This window comes from Macaca mulatta, chromosome 4 (genome assembly GCF_049350105.2).
Source record: "Macaca mulatta isolate MMU2019108-1 chromosome 4, T2T-MMU8v2.0, whole genome shotgun sequence".
Lineage (NCBI taxonomy): Eukaryota > Metazoa > Chordata > Mammalia > Primates > Cercopithecidae > Macaca > Macaca mulatta.
This window is the reverse complement of record NC_133409.1, coordinates 127,919,896-127,941,785: the sequence shown is the minus strand read 5'-3', so window position 1 is coordinate 127,941,785 and position 21,890 is coordinate 127,919,896. Positions and strand designations below refer to the sequence as shown.

Below are 21,890 nucleotides of genomic sequence, written 5' to 3'. Positions count from 1 at the left end.
AATAAAAAGTCTTTTAAAGCCAATGATTTTTGAGGTGAGAAATGGAAAATTTTTTTAATCATCTGGATACTTTATTATACTCTAGATAACACATAGCAGTTGATAGCCTGGATTTTTTTCTCTAGTCATTAGTAATAATATAAGGATTTCTTTTTTCCTTTCAGAAATATATTTCAATGACGGCCAAGTACTGAGGCAAAAGAAATATCTTTAAAAATCTTAAAGTAATTTTCCAAGTTTAGTTTTTATTGTTCATGGGATTTGAATATATATATGTGTGCGTGTGTGTGTGTGTGTGTGTGTGTGTGTGTATATATATATATATTTTGAGACAGAGTCTTGCTCTGTTGCCCACTCTGGAGTGCAGCGCTGCTATTTCTGCTCCCTGCAACCTCTGCCTCCCGATTTCTGAGGCAATTCTCCCTGCCTCAGCCTCCTGAGTAGCTGGGATTACAGGCACCTGCCACCAAGCCCGGCTAATCTTTGTATTTTTAGTAGAGACAGGGTTTATGTCATGTTGGCCAGGCTGGTCTCGAACTCCTGCCCTCAGGTGATCCACCCGCTTCAGCTTCCCAAATGTTGGGATTACAGATGTGAGTCACTGTGCCCGGCTGGGATTTGAAATTTTTGATTTGACTAGGAATAACCCTGTCTGAACAAACATCTCCTACTTGATTGCAATACCATATGTCATATATAAACAGAAGCCTCTGTAGAAACCAAAATGTTGAGCATAAAAGGGAAAAACACAGTTATATAGTTACATACTTTATGTAATATTGAGCAATAATGACCATTTTCTCCATAAAATTGATGTTTAGCTCCCACACACATGAATGTAAGGCAAATGGCATCAGGCTTCTGGAATACAGGCAGGGCTGATGGTGCAGTAGAAGAGAGGAAGAGGGGCAGGACCAGATGCTACGGTGGAGTCTGTGTTTGTACATGTTTCCTTCAGCTCATCTCAGAATTTTTTCATCCATGTAGGGAAAAGCTGAGGACACAGTAGGATGATAGTTGTTCTTGCTGTCACTGAATTAAGAATTTTAAAATTCAAAGAGCGTCAAACTTGTGTTTCTTTCTTCTTACTATTTCTGGCCCTCTCAGAATGGAATCTCACACCCTTCGGTAAACTTTAGAAAATATACATCTGGCCTCACTCCTTATTCACCCGCACTTGTAGCAGAATGAATGTCTTATCGCTCAAATCAATTTTCACGTTTTCAATTTGATATTTCTGCACTAGTCACAGTCTGATGAATAACACTGTGGTAAAATTGAATATGGCTTGAACAGCACAGTGGAACCTAATTGATCACTGGAGGACAAATCTTCAAAAATAAATGTAAAAATGTATTATTTTCTTCTCTATGAATAGATATTTTAGGCTGTTAAAAAGTAGATTCCTAAAATCATTTTGTGTGTTCATAGTACAGGCACCTATTCTCTGGCCTCTCCATGTCTGGCTCTGTCTTGTCCTAAAGTTATGTTCCATAAAACACTAGTTCGGCCGGGCGCAGTGGCTCACGCCTTTGGGAGGCCTAGGTGAGCAGATCACAAGGTCAGGAGATTGAGACGATCCCAATTAACACGGTGAAACCCCGTCTCTACTAAAAGAAAAATTAGCAGGGCATGGTGGTGTGCACCTGTAGTCCCAGGTACTTGGGAGGCTGAGGCAGGAGAACTATTTGAACCCGGGAGGTGGAGGTTGCAGTGAGCCTAGATCCTGCCACTGCACTCCTGGGGGACAGAGCAAGACTGTCTCAAAAAAAAAAAAAAAAAAAAAAGAAAAAGAAAAAGAAAAGATTAGTTCATTGATCTGCTTCACAATAAAAATGATATGAAGTAAATGAAATAAAATAAAATATTTTGCATTGGACCAAATCCTGAACATTTAACATCATGAACATTATTACCATGTTTTAGAGCTCATATACATTTAGCAGTTTGTAAAAAATAATGCAGTGAAGACAAAAACCTAATTTTCAAAACCGGTGTTTCTCAGAACGATTTTATTCACTCCTTTTGTAATTACCTATTAAAATTCCTCAGAACTAGTGTTTTAACGAACTCATTTAAGGAAATATCACAGTTCATCCATTTTCAGATGCATATTTTTTTCACTCGTTAACACATCTGAAATTGAGATGCTTTCTTACATTTGATGATGCCTTGGGTTCAATGAAATATGACATTGCCCTAGCAACTTTAATGGCAATTATGTGTGCTGTTTTAGTTATGATTAGGCTCAACTGAGAGTGACAAAAATTCAAAATGACAGTTGCTTAAATGAGATAGAAACTGAATTCTCACCAGTAAATCTGGAAGTGGGTAGCCCTGTGCTGGAATTGTACTCTGTGGTATTGGATACCCACACTTCATTCTTCTTGTTGTTCCATTGCCCAGCACCTTTATTTCCAAGGTCATGTAATGGTTCAACAGGACTGCTCTATGTCCATCTGTAATGCCTACATTTCTGCCAGCAGAAAAATACAAAAGATCAAGACAAAGGAGCAAAAGTCAAGTGCCAGCTGTCTCTTAAGGAAAGATCTCAGAAGCTGCCAAATGATGCTTCTCCTTACATTCCACAGGGTAGAACTTAGTGATAGCAGCCTGGGTAGGGGGGTTGAGGGGGGTGCAGGGTGGGGTTGGGAAATAGGCAATTACTGTACATATTGATCTTTATAAGAAGTAGATTATTAAAATATTACTCTAATATATATATATAATATATAATAAAAAACTAGAGACTTATCAAAGAATATCTCTTTTAAAGGTAAGGCATAAAGACAAATATTGTTGAAGATGAGAAATTCATTTAGTCATTAGCAACTAGAAAATTAGCCCTTTCATCCCCAGTATCAAATAGTTCCAAAATTTCTTGGTATTCATAGCCACTGACCTTAGATTGTAAAGGTCATAACAGAATTTCATTCTCTGTTGCTTCATTTGGTTATCAGGTCACTGTGAGCATCCAAGTTTAAATGGGTGGGGGGAAATACAACTACAAATAGAGGGGCTGATGCACGCAGAGGATATTGTGTAGATATAGACTCAATTGTAAGAATGTTTAGAATTTATTCTGAGGTTCCTGAGAGAATTGATCAGTTTATCTCAAGCTACGCTATGATTACATTTCCACCACTCTTTTAGAGACTTTAATTTAATTAAATGCAAATGTTATACAATTCTCCAGTGTTTATTGCTGTATTTAATTCTCATATTTGCCCACAGTGTCTTTAATTTCTCATTTTAAAATGGAAATACTGAAGCAGGGAGACTGCTCACATTGAACATCAAATTTGGCTAATACTGATTTGGAAATATAGTTAGATCCTGATTAAAATATTTTTCAACAATTAAAAGAATTAAGCATATCTATATGAAATCATATAAGTCTTTCTTAAAAATGAATTTCTACCTACTTAAGCCACTGTCATTTTGGAATTTCTGTCACTATCAGGTGATCTTCTTGATTCTTTTGCTTTACTAAGCAAAATAAATTAAAAACAAATGTATCATTCATTAAAGCCAAACTTCTATTACCAGTTCCTTACAGCTGTTATTCTGTGATGCTTACCTTTATTTACAAACTCTAAACAATTTACTTTACAGAGAAATACAGTAATTATGTAATAATGAAATAGAAAATTTTCTGTGGTTTTATAGTATCAGATTAGCTGATATCATGAAGCAAATAAAAAAAATATGTACCTGCTGGGCCTCAAATCCTAGGAGCTCATTTTTAATAAAAGCAGTAATAAATAAGTGGTAAAAGTCTTGAAAATCCAACAGATGATCTTCATAAATTGATCTGGCTTAGTGGATTGGTAAATAAGGTTTTAATAAAAATGTTATTTTGCTTGTTGTTTCACTATTGTCTTGTCTTATTGAGAAGGATTCACCATTTATATTTTTTCATTTTTAAAGAATAAATCATAAAAGCAACAAATGCATGCTGGTATTATAATTTAACTTAATGTGCCTATGGAGGAAAACATACTTTTACCTGATAGATATGTATTTCATTACTATTATTAAAAATTTATTGAGTATCTCCCATATGCAAAGAACTCTGGTAGGCTTTCAAATGTGGAGGTCAATTTCTAAATAACCGAACCCTGCTGAATTGTGTTTAAAGTAATAGTTACATGTTTATTGTATCAGTAGAAGAGAAGGAAAATATCCTAGCTTTGTCATTAAATTGAAATTTTAAAGTGATAAAATAACAATTGACACTCCACCTATTTTTCTGAAAACATGAAGCAACTTAGTATTGTAAATACTTAAAGGCACACTGACAAACAAACAATGCAAAATTGGAGGGTATGAGTTTTAAGATATGTATATTTCTGCCCCAGCTCGGAAGGCACCTTTCAAAAGTGAGTCTGTATCTCTCAAATTATCTACCCAAAGCAATAAACGTATTCTGCCCCAACCCTAAGATTCTGCAATGCAGTCCATCTAATGACATCAAAACCCCCAAATCACTTAGCTGTCTATGATATCATACTTGAAGTTATCATGCCAGCACTTCACAATGATCTGCTTGGTGTTTTTGGCACTTTCTTCCATCATCTAAACAGCAGTAATGGACCTCAGGATATAATAATTTTCTTATCAGGTGGTAATAGTTTTTGAAGTCAAAACTGAACTCCCCTAGTAAAATACAAATTTATAAATTATTTTGGATGAAAACCTTTTCAAGCAGATGTATAAATTCTAAACGTTCCTTGTTTTAGTCCTGGAAGCTATTATGTACTTATCAGAAGTAATTTTTTTTTTTTTAATGCAAGATACCAACCAGATCAGTAATATAACTGGCTCAAGGCACAATCATAAAACTTTTAAATTGGTAAAGATTTTTAACATTTTACTTCTGCTGCAAATTAGCCATTTATTTCTGATAAAGCAGGGAAACAATAGAAATGATGCAAGTTAAGAATTTTGAAGCCTGAGTGTAGTCCTAGGAGCATTTCTTGTTTAACTAAGGGACTCAACATGCCTTTTAACTGTTAAAAGTTAGTTTTCTCATTTATAAAAAAGAGTTAATAATGTTTGTCCATGAGTATATCACACAGGAATATTGAGAAGACAAAATAAAATAATAAGTATTAAAACATTAAAACACTTTCAAAACTTTAAAGAACGCTCAGAAATGATTGGTGTGTGCGTGTGAACATATATAAACAACTGATGAAAAATTAATAAACAAATCGTTATTTGATTTAAGCCCGATTATTTCTGGAAGTGAAAGTCATCTCTTTAGAAAGTTTGGGAAATAACAGGTTATTGGGTTCTAGTTTTTTTTAATGAAATGAACAGAACAAGTTTCATACAATTTAATTGGCTTCTTGGAAAGATGGCAGCCAAAACTGACTTTGCCAGGGCTTTAACCTGGACTCTTAAGACATCATACTTTTGCACAGTTGCTTTTACACACTTCCAGAAGTCCTTTTTTTCTTTCTTATTTATTTTTTCTTTTTGAGATGGAGTCTCGCACTGTTGCCCAGGCTGGAGTGCAGTGGCGCTATCGCGGCTCAGTGCAACCTCCTGCAACCTCTGCCTCCCAGGTTCAAGCAATTCTCCCACCTCAGCCTCCTGACTAGCTGGGATTACAGGTGCCCGCCACCACGCCCGGCTAATTTTTTGTATTTTTAGTAGAGACAGGTCTTCACTATGTTGGTCAGGCTAGTCTCAAACTCCTGACCTTGTGATCTACCCGCCTTGGCCTCCCAAAGTGCCGGGATTACAGGCGTGAGCCACCGTGCCTGGCCCTGAAGTCCTTTTTAGTCTTCAAGTATTTAATAAATATCAACCAATTCATCGCAGTTTTATTTCCTAATAGCTGGTGTAAAATTGATGTGTTCCTTGGGGGACATACAATATGTAATTATCATAAATAATTATCATAAATGCACCTTTTCAAAATTAATTTAATCTCAGAATCACATACACTCATTAAAATAGGAGAGAAGTAAATGTTCTTTATGAGGACAAATTTGAATAACACCATGTGGTCTTCCTATGGATGAGCAAAACTCTGATTCAAGGTGGTAGAAACATTGGCTGATATTACTGCACTGAGTAGTAACCCAGAAAAACCATTCTATGTGTTTTTCTCATGACTTTGTATTAGGTTATGAGTCCCCATATTGAATTGTTATTTTTAACCATATAGTGAAATATAAATCCCACGTAGCAATAGTTCATCTGGAAACTTGAATGTATAAAATAATTTAAAAAATAATTATAACTTTATAAAAGGGCATGACATTTTCCTATTGAGACATATTTGAGAAAATCTCATAAGTGTACCTCTTCTTCCTCTTTAGGCTCCTTTACCTGCAACAACTGACCTTCCAGAGTTTTTTGTTGCTTCTTATAAATGGCCTGGATGGACTCATGGCCCATTGGATCAAAAAAATTGTGCTGCATCCTGGGCATTTTCCACTGCAAGTAATAAAGTCATTTTAATTCCTTTCTTATAAACTACTCCTTTTGGCTCTAGAGACTGAGAGAATAATTAAACGATTTTAACAATTAGAATATTTAAATATTAGCATATGATCAAATAAAATCTCATTGTGACTGAAGAATATAACCTAAAGATTATATAAAAAACCCATTTTTAGTCTAAAAGTTGTTTTTTATTTTTAGGGTGCAATTTTAAATAGAGAGTGAATCAAAAGAGTGACAAAATAAAGTTGCTAAAATGTGTTTGTCTATTTGGAGTTAAGGCCAGATAATAAAGAAAGGGTTAAGGTTCTTCTTTATTCATATATTATTTATAATTCTAATATACATGTAGACACACCCACATAATCCTCATATTCTTTACTCTTTATACGATTTGCAAAAACAGTTATTAATCTAATTCGATGTAAAGTAAGACTTTAAACCTAAATAATAATGGATCAAATGGATTTTATTTCATTTTAAATAAATATAAGCAAATACACAGGTTCTGACTCAAAAGTAATGTAAGTGATCTTTTAATAAGAATAGCTTCCAAATTAAGTCTACTGTTACTCAAAAAGTATAAGCAATGACTCTTTTATAGTTACTTTCATCTAAATTCACAAATCCAATAAATTAGTTACAGGCTAACCCTCAAATTAGGTCTCCAAAATTATCCTCAAAGGAATGTTGAATATATTTTAGCAATTAAATGAAACCTAACACGATGATGATTGGCTGTCATTCAATTATCTTCACAAAACCATGCTCTAGGGTTTGCAGGTAATTTCAACAGTGTTCAAAGACAGTTTAAAGCCATTGAAGGATTGTGAACAAGTACATAGGCTCTTCGAGAAGCCAGCTATGAAAGGCAGCATAGCCTGGGACAGAGAAATGCTGACGTCTGTGTCTAAGTATCATTGCTCCAGGATATCAATCAGACAACTCCAGAAATGCCTTTGTTAGAATCATAATGGTAGCCAAGCTCACCCCAAGTGGCTACATTTGTTAATTCATTGCTGTCCACACTCCCTCTCTGGCTATCTTATGCTGTACTTGATGTGTCAGGGACCCACATGGAGACCTTTCTGAGCTAAAATTTGTTTGTCTATTGATAGCTAAGGCCAGATAATAAAAAGAAGATTAAGGTTCTTTCAAATGGGTGGAGAAAGGTTTAATGTAATAAACCGTTTGCCATTTTGTGTTCATGTGGTTAATGTGTTACACCTAGTGGGTGATCTATAAGAATTTTGCTTACAATTTACATTATGCCAGTATTTCTGAAGATGTGTAAGGAAAAACATTCATGGTGAAATACTGAAAGCAACTCGCTAGAGTGGAGGATATATTTTGGTGTTCCCAGGTCTCAGTCCCACAGATAGCCTCTGCACTGCGCCAAGTCAGGATTGTTCCCCTACCTAATACACGGAACACCAGAGACAAGTTTCCTTTTGTGATTCCAAAGGACATAGTTTTGTATCCTGTGAATTCAGTATGATAAATTAGGGCAATTTTTTTGTGTTAAATAAAGAAAAAAATGAACTAAATTATTGTAAAGATCTAAGAAATTGTGTCGAGAAGTATTAGTTACTAAAATAGATTATCTCTCAGAGAAACTAAAAGCTATAAAATGGAATGAATAAGACTCTTAAAAATAGGCACATATATTTTTAAAAGTTGTGTAATCCAATCAGATTCAAGCTATTTTTCAGAAGCCGAAGAGATACAGGTGTTTGGAGCAGTGGGAGTGATATGTTTCACATACATTTGAAGACGGAATAAAGTAAGCAAGGGAAAGAATAGAGTGTGTCTCAGAGGTACCGTCCAGTGAGAGTTTTTAAGAAGAGAGTGGAAAACAATTGGTTGAACTGAGTCATTCTTAAATCTTCTGACCTTTTCTAAATATTTCAAGTGAATTTTGGCTACACCATCATTGAGATTCAGAAATGTCGGTATAAGAGCAACATATTGAATAACATGATGATTTAAAACACTTATCTTTTATTTGAAATCTACAGATTCATGAGGTTGGAAGAGATTTTAAAGGTCACCTTTTTCAAGCCTCTAGTATTATAATGGAGGCCCAAATAGGTAAAGTGGCTTATCTGAAGCCAAAAGATGAGAAATATCAGAAATAATCCTAGAGACCAGGCTTCTAACTTCTGGATTACTGTTTTCTCTACACTATAAAAGTATTTTCTGAATGAAAACACAGTTACACCATATTTAAAAATTTCAATTTCATTCTAAACCCCTGTGCTGAATGTCAAAGCATCAAAGAATTTCTCCTTTCTTTAATGAAATAGGGAATTATTTTCTTGAGACTGTCAGAAGTCGTATAATGCCATTTGCTCCTATGAAATATATCCTACTATTTGCAATAGTAGATTGGAATTTAGTAGAGTTGGAGGTTATAGATTTAACACATATTGAGCATCTAAAGAATGCCAGCAATTGCCCTACAGCATTGTAATATGCCGTAGTTACATTAAAACCATGTGTATACAAAGATAGATATGTAAATGAATTAAATGAATTATTTTAGAAAAATTTTTAATTAGCACCTTGAGGGATTTCAGGACACTGACAATTTTGATGAGAAAAAAAGCTAAAACTTTCACTAAGAAAAGTGAACGAATAGAAGAAAGGTTATTATTTTGTTCCTTTAATTAAAAGTGAGTAAGAAACTCACTTAGAACAAGACTGAACAAGACTGTACCAGATATTCAACAAGACTGTACCAGATTTTCAACGAAAAAGTCTGTACTAAAATGGTACCACCCCAATTTTTTCATAATCTGATCACTCACATTAGTTTATTTTGGCACCATGATCAAAATGATGGCATCTGTAGGATTTTGCTACTGGTTGATTAGTTTCCCTGGTCTGTTATTCTAAGAGGGCAGAACTATGTCTCCCTTGTTTCTTGTTCATCATTGTAATTTCCAGTGCTACAGTGCCTGTCAGTTAGTAGGTGTTTAATAAATGTGTTGAGGAAAGGAATGAACCAATAACAATTACAATTCTAGGGAATCATATAACAAATGAATAGAAGTTTTAATAATAAAAACTGTGTGTGTGTATATATATATATAACTAATGATACTAGTTAATAATACGGTAGTCATAACTATATTATTAGTTGTATATAGCATTACATATCATCAGTTACATATATAGCTATTAGATTGTATATACATAATTACATATATAGCTATATATAATGAACTATATTATATGTAACTAATGGTATTAGTTAATAGTAGTTACAACAGTTAGTAATTGTAACTGAATAAATATATTCATTTCATTTTATATATATGTATAATCAAGCTGAATTCCATGTCTGCTAAAACAAGATTAAGATAATAATTTTCATTTATATTATGAACACAAAAGTGTGCTATGTAGCCTTTAGATACTGTATAAGATTGATTCATGTTAGTCTGGATTAGCTTAAGTATGGCCTCCTGGGTAGTTAAACTAGATACCAGTTTAAAAACAAAGGATTCAGTTTTACTCCAATATATCAGATGACTGTGGATAAATTTCCAACAAATATTTCTATGGTTAGTTTTCTCAATTGCCCCAGTTTAGTTAAATTCATTTAGAAAATATGTATTTTTCCATGACTATATGCAAGATACTGTTTTAGGTACAGGAAATAGAAATATAAGGAACATATGGCTCTTGCCCTCCAAGAGTTTCACTTGACAGATTCCCTAATGAGGAGTGTTCAGGAATATATAGAACATCAAAGGAACGAGAAACTGGAAAAATCTTTGAAGTCAATAGGACAATTGAGTAATATCAAAATAGGACAAAAATTATGAATGAAAGTATGACACAGTTCAACTGGCTGGAATACATAAATATATTAATGCTCTTTGGCTTTAATTATAAATTACACACAGTTTTAAAGACTACGTTAGAGTTCAAACAAAAAGGTTATGTATCTTATTAGAAATACCGTGTACCATTTGAATATTAATTGATATTCTATTTGAAACAGGTGTGGCTGCTGACCGAATAGCAATTCAGTCTAAGGGTCGATACACGGCCAATCTATCCCCTCAGAATTTGATCTCTTGCTGTGCCAAGAACCGTCATGGGTGCAATAGTGGAAGCATCGATAGGGCTTGGTGGTACCTGAGAAAACGTGGGTAAATAGCTGCTCAACATGTGTTTCTAGGATTTTTATGAGTGGTTCATTGTGTTAGAACAAGGAAAATAATTAATCCCAAGATTTTTACAAACAAGTACTTAAAAATATATATACTACAGCTACATGAATATAAATATTATGCTACATTTAAATATATACTATATTTGTTATGTATTGAGATTAGAAGCTATTAGAAACACTTGAGGAATGTATACGTTTCTAGCTAAATTAATATGAATTTTAGTTTTGAAGACTCAAGTAAATATTTTTTTCTTGTTGCTCTGAGCCAAGTGAGTCCCCACAGACAGAATAAAGTAATCACGGTTGCTGATCTCTCTGCTGTGCTTTTCAGTTAACAGATTGAGGAATAGATAATATCAGGTAAAATTAGGCTAAAAATAAGAATAATAATATAAGGAAATAATCTACAGTTGTTTCAACTCATCAGTATGGTTCATTGTCTCCACTCCATTTGATGAAAAATGGGAGGCTGCATTTCCTCACTTTCAGGTAGGCTGATACCCATATAACATCCTTGTGTCCGCTCTAAGAGCTGATCTACTAAAAAGCTGAGTTATTCAGCTAAGGAAGCTGCAGCTGATAAACAGTGGTGTTTATATGTACCGCTCACCTGCTCTTCATCATCCACTCAGTGCTCTGGGTCTGCTATAGGACCAGTTAGATGCTATAGAAAATAGTGGATGTCAGATTTTGATGGGTTGCAATAAATTGCTTTAAATTTTTTCATATGTTTTGCCTAAAATGTGGTACTTTGAATAGCCAACTTGGGCTGATACTTTCCTTGTGTACTAGTGCTGTATTATGATAAAAAAATAACAGCCCTTTAATAGCTTGAAAATGTAAATTATCATTGAGACCCAACTAAATCTCATTGTATTGGACTGCTTGGGATGCTGTAACAAAATTCCGTAGACTGAGGGGCTTCAACAGCAAACACTGATGTTTTGGAGGCTGCAAAATCCAGGACCAGGCTGATCTGGTTCTTGGTGAGGGCTCTCTTTCTGGCTTTCAGATGGACACCTTCTCACAGTGTCCTCACATGATGAAAGAGAGCTCTGGTTTCTTCCTTTTCTTATAAGGTCACTAATCACATCTATGATGGCCCTACCCTCATAACATCCTTTAAAGTTAATTATCTTCCGAAGGCCTACCTCCAAATATCATTACATTGGGTATAAGTGCTTCAACATATGAATTTTAATGTGACACCATTCAGTCCACAGCACTCATCATTTAATACAAATGTAATGCATTTAATGCAATATTTTTTAGGTTGTTTGAGTGTTTTCAATGGTTTTGGTTTTGTCATGTTCTGTCCTCAGTTTCTCATACTGTGTTGGAAACTATTACATTTTCATGAACCAATCCTAGTGGATACTTCTATGGTCATTTCAGCATAGAGTATCTACAATGCCATTACCATGATTTTATTTCCCTTACAATTTACCTTTTTATTCAATATTATCATGTTTGAATTGGTGCCAAATAATTTGTGCTTTGCTATGTTTAGTTTCAAAATAGAAATCAAAATCATTTTCTCTTTTAGATAATACATGTCTGATAGTTTTCTACTTCATTAACTTCTAATATTATATTAATATTATACTATTTTCCCCCAAAGTACCACAAGCTACAGATATATAATAGTTTGTATTATGTGAACATATCTATAACTTAATAAAATTATAAAAATACAAAAACAAAACAAAATAAAAGCTTTAAAGCTACAGCTTACATAATTTTAATATTCCATCTGGGAGTAGTCAGATTCAATGTCTTGTTTATATTAAATTTAGCTCTTCCAAATTATAATTATATATACAGGTTGAATGGGGTCCTTTCCCTATTAATATTACCACATACTTAATATTGACAACCACTTTTTATCTTCAGGAAATTCTATACTACAGATAGAATTATTTATTAAAAATTGATCAAACAAGATTTTTAAAATTATAATGAAGAAATAAGAGGAGGGTAGGGAAGAGTATAATGTCACTGAGCTTCTGTGTTGGAGCCAGTCAGTATTTTGAAAATTATGCATGTAAGTAACCAGAATAATTTATGAATGTTTAATTCAGTAAAATTAAATATAAACAGGATATTATAACATTCTCCTAAATATTACCTTTGCTTCTTTGCTTATTCCTTATAGACTGGTATCCCATGCATGCTATCCACTTTTCAAAGACCAAAATGCCAACAATGGATGTGCCATGGCAAGCAGGTCTGATGGGCGAGGAAAACGGCATGCCACAAAGCCATGTCCCAACAACATAGAAAAATCTAACAGGATCTACCAATGTTCTCCTCCATACAGAGTCTCTTCCAGTGTAAGTATAAATGTCAAGAATCAAGAATAGTTGACTTTCTCAAACGTATATAGCTCTGCTGTAGCTAAAACAATTTAAAAACTACTTAAAACTATCATATTCTAAAATAAATATTATATTTTCAAGTATAATTTTTAATACTTTTAAGGACTTTCGATTTGGGTATGATGTCTTATCTTTGTAATATTAGCAGGGTAAAGAATTGGCTGAAATTAAAAAAAGTCTAAGGAAATAGGGTTTTAAAATTATGTTTCATAGTATATGTATATAAATATATTTGAACTTGACAATTAAAAGCTAAGTTAAACACTGCTTTACTGACTTTTTTGTGTTATTAGCTCATTTTATCAATCCTTTGCCTCACTCAACAAAATAATTTAAGAGGACATGGGTCTGATATAAAAAAAGACTCCCTTGGATTCTAGTTTGTCTGTTAAAAGCCTAGGCAAATTTACTTCATCATATCAGTGTTCCCCAAGCCTGCTCGTTTTCAGAATCTGTGAATCTCCAGTCCTCCTAATTATCTCCAGAGTACAATTCAGCGTTCTAACCATAGCACACTGGCCTTTCATGAGTTGGTTTTGACGTACTACTTTTATACACTCATGTCCTGCCAGCATCCGCCACTCTACCCAGCCATAATGCTCCTAATATATAAAACTAGTCTCTGTTTCCCAGGTACACCATGCTCTGTTATACTTTTCCACTTAGCTAGGTGATAATTCCTCTGATGCAAATGGTTATCAAGTCTTTCCATCTAGAATGCCAAACAAATGTCAGGTAAAAACTTCATATCTGTGAAATTTTCCTTGATTTCCATGCAGAATTAATTTCCCCTTTATGTTTGCAACAATAACACTTTGTGCTTGTCTCTACAATGGATCTTATTATATAATAATGAAATTAGTAGTGTCATTCAACCAAAATGTAAATAGCTTGAGTATAGGTTCAGGGTCAATATTTGTTCCTGTCATAGTTTCTGGCATGTACTTTGTGCTCAAAGGCACAGAAAAATGGATGAAATAGTGCCCTGCCTCCCTACAGAGGGCTGCATTATACATTAGGAGACATCATAGAAATATTTGTACTAAGGTTACTGAGACATCTAACTAAACAATCATTTGGGATAGCTCTTGTGAGAAAAAAATTAGAGGTACTATTAATCTCCACTAATTAAATACTGTTTTAACTTACCTTTAGTTTTTTCTTTATAATCATGAAAGGCTATTGTATTTTCTCTCCACTCCAAATTTACTGTTGAGTGATAAGTGTCACTAAAACAAATGGGTGCATCTCATCTTTAACAATTTCATTAATGTAGTGTAATACACGTGAGTTTGCCAAAGTACGATTGAGAGTAAATTGCAAACACTTAACATTGTACACCAGTCAATAGGTTTAGTATGCTCTGATAACAATGATATTGCTCATTCATGTTTTTCCATCCAGGAAACTGAGATAATGAAAGAAATCATGCAAAATGGACCAGTTCAAGGTGAGCTTGGATGAAATACGTTTTTTTCTTATTCATTCCTTTAATAAACAACATTACATTGAGCTCATGTAATAGGAGTTTAATAAAAGAAAGAAAACTTTTACTTAAAGAGTATCTAAAAGGCTTCAACAGTTCTAAAATGAGTGCAGTTATGAGAAGTATGCTTACCTATATCTTAATTAGCTGCCATTTTATTTTCAGAAGATAGACTCATTTATAAATTGAACTCTTAAATATTAATGACGCATTTGATGAATGACTCCGAAGTTTTTCCAAAATGATCATGGACCAACAGAAAGTCCAACATGAAATGCCAACTGACTAATTTGTAATGAAGCTTACTTTATTTATTCAGTTATATTTAAGAATCATACATACAGTTTTCTTATCTTCAGTTTAAATGGATTAGGTCGTGGATTGAAAAAATTGAGGATTAATATTTTCCTTCTATTAACTCAAAATAAATTGAGTAAACCAGTGTAATTTTGCATTTTACAAAAGGTTTTCAATTTTGATCAATTTTGTAAATGTTTTATTTAGAGTAACAGTAAATAATGAAATCATATAGTTACTTGTACATTGCCTTTGATTTATCTCATCTCTTGTAATAATTTATTCTGCTTGCCTGTTGAATTTTTATTTTGCATCAATGGCCTGAATAAGGGTAAATTCACAGAGTGTATTCCTTGTGTAAACATTGGCTTGAAGTGCATGGAAGAATCAATCCAACGAAGCCTAAAATGAAAATTTAGGTTGTGAATACTGAAGGGCCTGGAATATATTATCAATGCAGTGGAATAAAAAATAGGCCAAAATTAAATGTAAAACATTTGGTACATACTTAAGGAACCGTTGCCAATTTTAATTTTTCTGAACACTGATCTAGTTAGTATTGGTTAAATATATATAGGCAGGAATCATGGATTTCATAATTGTGTTGGATGAATTTTTATTGATCATTATTACCACTTAGCATTTATTGAGAAACAACAGCCTACATAAACATGTCCTAAATTTAATTTTTAAAAATTATGGGACATTACCCAAAACCTGAAACAAATGAAGAGAAATTTTCTGTTCCTCCTTACAGCTGTGTAATTTGTTGGTCATTTGAAGAGTGAGGGAATTAATCTCTAATTTCAATGCATGCTCCATTAAGTGGTGCTTGTGTGACAAATTTAAAAGATCACAGGCATTTAGAGTCAAGGTTACGCTAAAATATTCCAAATTTGGCATTTGCTATTTAAATAACTTTGGGCAATTTACTTAACCTTTCAGAATCTTCAAGTCATTGTATTATTGTTTCAAGTGTTTTTTTTTCCTTTTTCCCCTCTCTCTCTCCCTCTTTTTTTAATCAGTCAAACAATTTTGAATTGTAATTATTTAAAATTGAGAAAATTTAAATACTTTAGGTTTATTTTATGGCTATTACTGAAATGCTCATAATTTTCACAGAATGAATCAAAAATAAAGGCTTAATATTTCAAAGCAATAAAACAAAAATGCAAGTTATTCAACATTCATTTAACAAAGGTTTCTTGAGAACCTGCTTCCCGCCAGCCTAAGCCAGGAGCAAGAGATGAGCAACAACCAAGCCTCTCATCCGTGTTATAATTCTGTATCATGAGTTTGCTGTAGTTTTCCAAAAGTAAAATTGCATGATCATAACTTACATAGTTATATATTCATGAATTTATCAAGCCTGTTTGGTATCAGAAACTTCAGAAAGAAGCCACCTTTCAGGTAATTAGGATGGCTTCTCATCCTTTTTCTTTAGTTGGCAGTGTTTTTCAGGAATAATGAGTATATTTTATTCATGATGCTTAGAGGAAAGTTGAATCATAAGACCTAGAAGAGTCAATGGTTCTACAGAAAAGAAAAGCTAGTAGCAATATCTTCACATTTTTATAAAGGGATAGAATGCTGGTTGACTCTTCTTGCTATAAATGTTACATGATTGCCTGCTTGTTATTGCCTGGTCTGGCATACAGCATTTCCCCTGTCTCAGTACGAAAGAGCGTAAAAGCCAACAGAACCCTGAATGAATAACTTTGTGTACATTCTTCTAAAATCTGTAGGATTAAAAGTAAGTATAGGTGATGGATAGAGAACAAAAGCAGAGATCTCCATAGAGTACAGTTACGTTCATTCTTAAAACCCTATAGGAATGTGTTTTAGAGTAGATAAAGAAGTTTTAACCTCTTTTGCGACTATTTGTACAGCATCAGAAAAGGCATGGAACATTAAAAAATGAAACAAAAACAGGAACATTGAAAAGTTATATTTAACTTTGGAGTATAAGCTTTTTAAAAGGATCTGTCAAACACTAGTTACCTTACTTCCTGTTTTATTTAAAATGCTTGTCAAATTAAGACAAGTATTGTACACAGTTGTCAAGCTATACATATGTAATCTCAATTAAAACTTTTTAAATTCATATCTTCTACAAGAGAAGTTTAAAGTCTTCACCCCGAATTGCCAAAGCCCTTCAACAAAGCAGCACACAATAGAGAGATGAAATAATCTAGGTGAGGGAATGAAGGAGAGCTTTCTAAAGTATGAGCTCTACTTTTTAAAGTGTATAACATTGCTTATCTCTCCAGAGCTGGGAGGATGAAATCTGTCAAAGTTTTATTTTGGCAGGAGTTTGCTTTTTTATTCCAACTCACAAAAGAAATGTTTGTATTTACTTATGAGGATTAACGACAATTGCTTTAAGCCCAGTTTGCTAGGCTCTGCTAGCCTAATTGGGGTTTTAAGAGGCTTGTGGTAAAGCACAAGGTTAACGGAGAAATAGTAATCACTGAGCAGGTATAGTGTACTTTTGTCGCAAGGGCTTACTTTTTGGTAGTAGTGTATCTGTTGATTAAGACTAGATGGTGTTTTAAAAGCATAATGTGTACTTAATATTCTAAAGAGCTAAAAGTTGTTTTTATAGGATGACAAAAAATACTGCAACTAATTAAATTAAGTAGGAAAGAAAATTAGGCTGAATTGCACAGCCCCTTCTTAGATTCAGCTCCTTGCAATTTACCCATTGGTTGTTCCATGAAATTTTCTGGTGGTTTTTAAAGACGGTATTTTAATACTGTGCCATTTGTTCTGTTGGATTTTATTTTAGCCATAATGCAAGTCCGTGAGGATTTCTTCCATTATAAGACAGGGATATACAGGCATGTTACCAGCACAAACAAAGAGTCAGAAAAATATCGAAAGCTTCAGACACATGCAGTCAAACTTACTGGGTAAGGCAATTTAAAAAATTCATTTAATTCTTTTGGTAAATGAAACTGAAAATAAGAATATGCAGTGTTTTAAATGCTAGAATCCCCTTTGTAGGAGAGATTGTGATACAAATGAAAAACTATCTAAACCTTGCCACTGTTTAGTCATTATTTTAAAGTCCAGTAAAAGGCTAACTCAGCATTCTGGGAAAAAATGATCATTTCCTGTCTCTCATTTCTTGTGACTATGTCCTTAATAATCTGTTCTAAGGGCAAGGAAAATATATTATTGAAATAATTCTACATGTGGCATAATCAAGGGAAGAGAGCAAATCCAAGGCGTATTATGGCTTGGGGAGATGGTTTTGAATAGAATTGCAAATAGCAAAGATTAAGCAGGAAGAGAAGTAAGGTCACCTATAATTCAATGTAAGGTTATTTTATATTTATGTGAGAATTGTAGAAATTAGATTGATCAATTTTTAAAGTAAAATATATTAATCTATGCAATGGCAAGAAAGAAGTTCAAAATTTGGTGGTGGCATTTCAAGAGTAATTTTATAAATAGGCTGTACTCTGAAAGACAGTGTGGTTATGAGACCACTTTCCCAGTGTCTTCTCAATTTTATTCTGACTAAAACATCTCGTAATGTCTCACTGTAATCCAAATGAAATGCTACAAAGTTTTCTTTTCCATCTAAAACTCTCAGTCTTCTCATATTGCATATTATGGTAAATAACTTCATTCCCATTGAACATGTCTTTAATGACTGAATTTTATTGAGCCTACACAAAGCAACCTCACCTACAATCAAATCGTTATCTTCTCCTTACTGATCTTTGAAACACCTTTCAGTTCTAAGCTATGTAGACAAGCTATCCTGTGTGATGCCTCCTTAATCGTTGTTTCAGTTACAAAAGTATCACATTTCTCTGAATCTAAGATAATAATAATTTTGTGACTTATGTTGATTTCATGAATGTGAAAATACATGTATCTTAGGATCGAAGAATGTGATGTTTCATGTTAATGTAGGATACTGAATCTACAAATTGGAAAAAGTGTAATGTGCGTGCGTGTGTGTGTGTGTGTGTGTGTGTGTGTGTATTTATAAATGTTTTCACCATTCCTAGATAATAACTTCTGTTGAAATCTTGGAGTATTTTTAATGAATCTCCTAGATATATAACTATTGAGAAACAAAGAAAGAAAGAAAGAAGAAAGGAAAGAAGGATGGAAGGAAGGAAGGCAGGAAGGAAGGAAGGAAGGAAGGAAGGAAGGAAAGAAGGAAGGAAGGAAGGAAGGAAGGAAGGCAGGAAGGAAGGAAGGAAGGGAAGGAAGGAAGAAAAAAGATTTTACAGAAAAACAAGATAATGCAGTACTTCAAATTTTTTGAAAAGGAAAATTTTGCTAATGTTTTCACTAGCAGTATATAAAAATGCCAGTTTCTCAACATTCTTTTAAACACTAGGTTTGAAAGAAACACTTTTCCATTATAATAGGGTTATAAAACTGAATAGTTTTAATTACTCAGCATCACTTGTCTTTAGAAGCCTATGGTAGCTTCCCATTACCCTACTTTTTAAGGTTATATGGAACAAGGTGCTTGCCTTAATTTTTAAAAAACGTGTCATTTTTAATAAAATGAAGATATACTCTCTACTAAAATTAACAACTTAAAAAGAAGATAGTAAAAAAAATACCAAATCAGGCCAGGTGTGTTGGCTCATGCTTGTAATCTCATCACTTTGGGAGGCCAAGGTGAGTGGATTGCTTGAGGCCAGGCATTTAAGACAAGCCTGGCCAACATGGTGAAACCCCATTTCTATAAAAAAATACAAAAATTAGCTGGGCATGGTGATAGATGACTGTAATCCCAGCTACTCAGGAGGCTGAGGCACGAGAATTGCTTGAACCCTAGAAGTGGAGGTTGCAATGAGCTTAAATCTGCATTCTAGTCTGGGCAATAGAGTGAGACTCTGTCTCAAAAAAAAAATCCCAAATTATGTCATATTAATGCTCAAAGATCATTATTATCATAATGATCTTTGGTAAAAAACATGTCAGGTAAGTCTTCTCTTTCTCTCTCTGTTAGTGAAAAGTTTGACAAAAATAGAAAGACAATATAGGATATGGCATTTAAAAATATTGCTATTCAGGCTAACTTTACTTGAATTTAATAAAATTCAATAAAATGAGATATTTTTGATTCTTCAACAAAGGATACACTGTAGTCTAAATCTCTCTTCATTTATTTTAGACTCCAGACCCTCTTAGCTATTCAAGGACATGAAGAAGCAATTTTTCCTTTTTCTTCTCTATAATCATTTTTATTTCTACCACCATACAAATAGTGTTATTATCTCTCAGATTAAAAAAAAAAAAAACAACTCAACACTTTTTTGGACTCTGCTTCCTTCACATTCCATTTGTGTTCACTCTTTACAGCAAACTCCTTGCAAGATTTGCCTGGAATCACTTTCAGTTCTCTTTCCAATCTTTCTTAAACTGCACCAATCATGTTTTCATTACCCCCATCCTCTTCACAAAAATATTTATTTCAAGGTTATCAAAGGCATCCACATTGCTAAATTCATTGATCAGATCCCAGACCTACTCATCCTCTTCATCTGATTTTTTTCTAATTGGCCACAACTTTGCAGTGTACTTTGCTGTATTTTTCCCCTGTACTTCTACACTTCTTAATGTTGACATGCCGCAGTCTCAGGTGTTGGTTATTCTCTTGCTTCTAGTCTCACTCTGTTTCTGGTGAGCTCATCATTCTCTGAGTTCATCCTGGCTTTAAATGCCATCTGAAAGATGACATCAACTGAATTTATATCTCAGCTCAGACCTCTTTCCTGAACTCCAGACTAATACATTCTATGGGCTATTTGACATCCTCACCTGGAAACCTTATTAGGGAGGTAAATGCTTCAAATTCAGCACTTCCAAAACCGAACTCCTGATCTTCTCCATTTATTTTTGCTAAACAGCATCAGTCTTTTCTGTCTTAATTAATGACAGCTCTGTTCTTCCATATTCTCTGCTGGAAGCCTTGGAGTCATCCTTTATTCCTTTACTTCACAACTTACTTTCAATATGTCACAACCTCTCTTGGCCCTTTCAACCTATATCCAGAACTCAACCACTGTTCACTATCTGAACTACCATCACCCTTGCCTAAGCCACCATTACCTATTATTTTGTACCTGGATTACTGAAGTAGCTTCTAACAGCTTTTACTGCATTTATCTTTGCTCCTTAACAGTCTAGTCTCAACATAGAAAACAGGGTTTTCCTTTTAGAACCTTAGATCTTGTTATTCTTTGTTCAGAATCCTACAATATATTCCCAATTCCATCAGATTAAAAGCCAAATTTCTCACAATGACTTATAAGGGCTAGCATTTTCTTAGGACTCACCTTCTCGCCGAATCCCATTCCCATTAACTTTCTGATCTCAACTCCTACCCATCTGTACCTTGATTTCCTGCTCTAGTGATTATTTAATGTTTCAGCAACATGTACCTCAGTGCCTTTTCCTCTACCTAAAATGCTCTTCTACTGTTTATCCAGTTCCTTAGTGTCTGTGTCTCCACCCAGTCTCTACTCAGGTCTCACCTTCTTAATACGTCCTCCCTGGCTGCTCTATTTAATTTGTGACTTGCCCTCTGCTCCAGCAATCCTGATCCCCCTACCTGCTTTATTTTTAAAAATTTTATACAATTATCACTTTTTAACATATTGTAAAATTTAGTTAGTTTTTTCATGTTGATTGTGTATTGTCTGTCTTCTTTACTAGAATGAAATTCCACGAGAGCAGGTGTCTGTATTATTTACTGATGTAGCCAAACCACCTAATACGGTACTGATCTGCTGATCAGTAACGCACTTAATGTTTTCTCTTTTCAATGAATCAATGAGTTTTTTCCTTATGTTATGCACTAGTTTTCCTTTGCTGTTACTTATCTTTACATGGAGAAGTTATTTGTCAAAAAAAAATAGATTAGGGAGAAATTAGAGGAGAGAGCTGAGGCACTCTTCGGCTTTGATTAAAGTTTGTAAATGTTGAACCTGTGCTCATCAAATCAAACTTTTCTGTTATCCTGGGAGTTCTACCCTTAGTTCATAGCTCAGATAGTTTCATGGGACTTATAATAAATCCCTTACTACTGCTCTTTGCCTTTTTT

General features: G+C 33.8%; 1 protein-coding gene across 8 annotated transcripts in view; it reads left to right on the top strand.

Annotated features, from left to right (window-relative positions):
- TINAG (tubulointerstitial nephritis antigen) overlaps positions 1-21,890 on the top strand; it is an 84,605-nt gene that overhangs the window by 29,597 nt on the left and 33,118 nt on the right. For 4 of the 8 annotated variants that reach the window (XM_078001285.1, XM_078001282.1, XM_015136581.3 and 1 more), the window contains 6 exons: positions 6,336-6,459; positions 10,472-10,618; positions 11,056-11,134; positions 12,801-12,978; positions 14,428-14,473; positions 17,595-17,718. In XM_078001285.1, coding sequence (XP_077857411.1) covers positions 6,336-6,459; positions 10,472-10,618; positions 11,056-11,134; positions 12,801-12,978; positions 14,428-14,473; positions 17,595-17,718 — 698 coding nt within the window. Of the gene's footprint in view, positions 1-6,335; positions 6,460-10,471; positions 10,623-11,055; positions 11,135-12,800; positions 12,979-14,427; positions 14,474-17,594; positions 17,719-21,890 lie in introns of all 8 variants that reach the window. The other 4 variants (XM_078001287.1, XM_078001284.1, XM_015136582.3 and 1 more) reach the window with 1 other exon arrangement.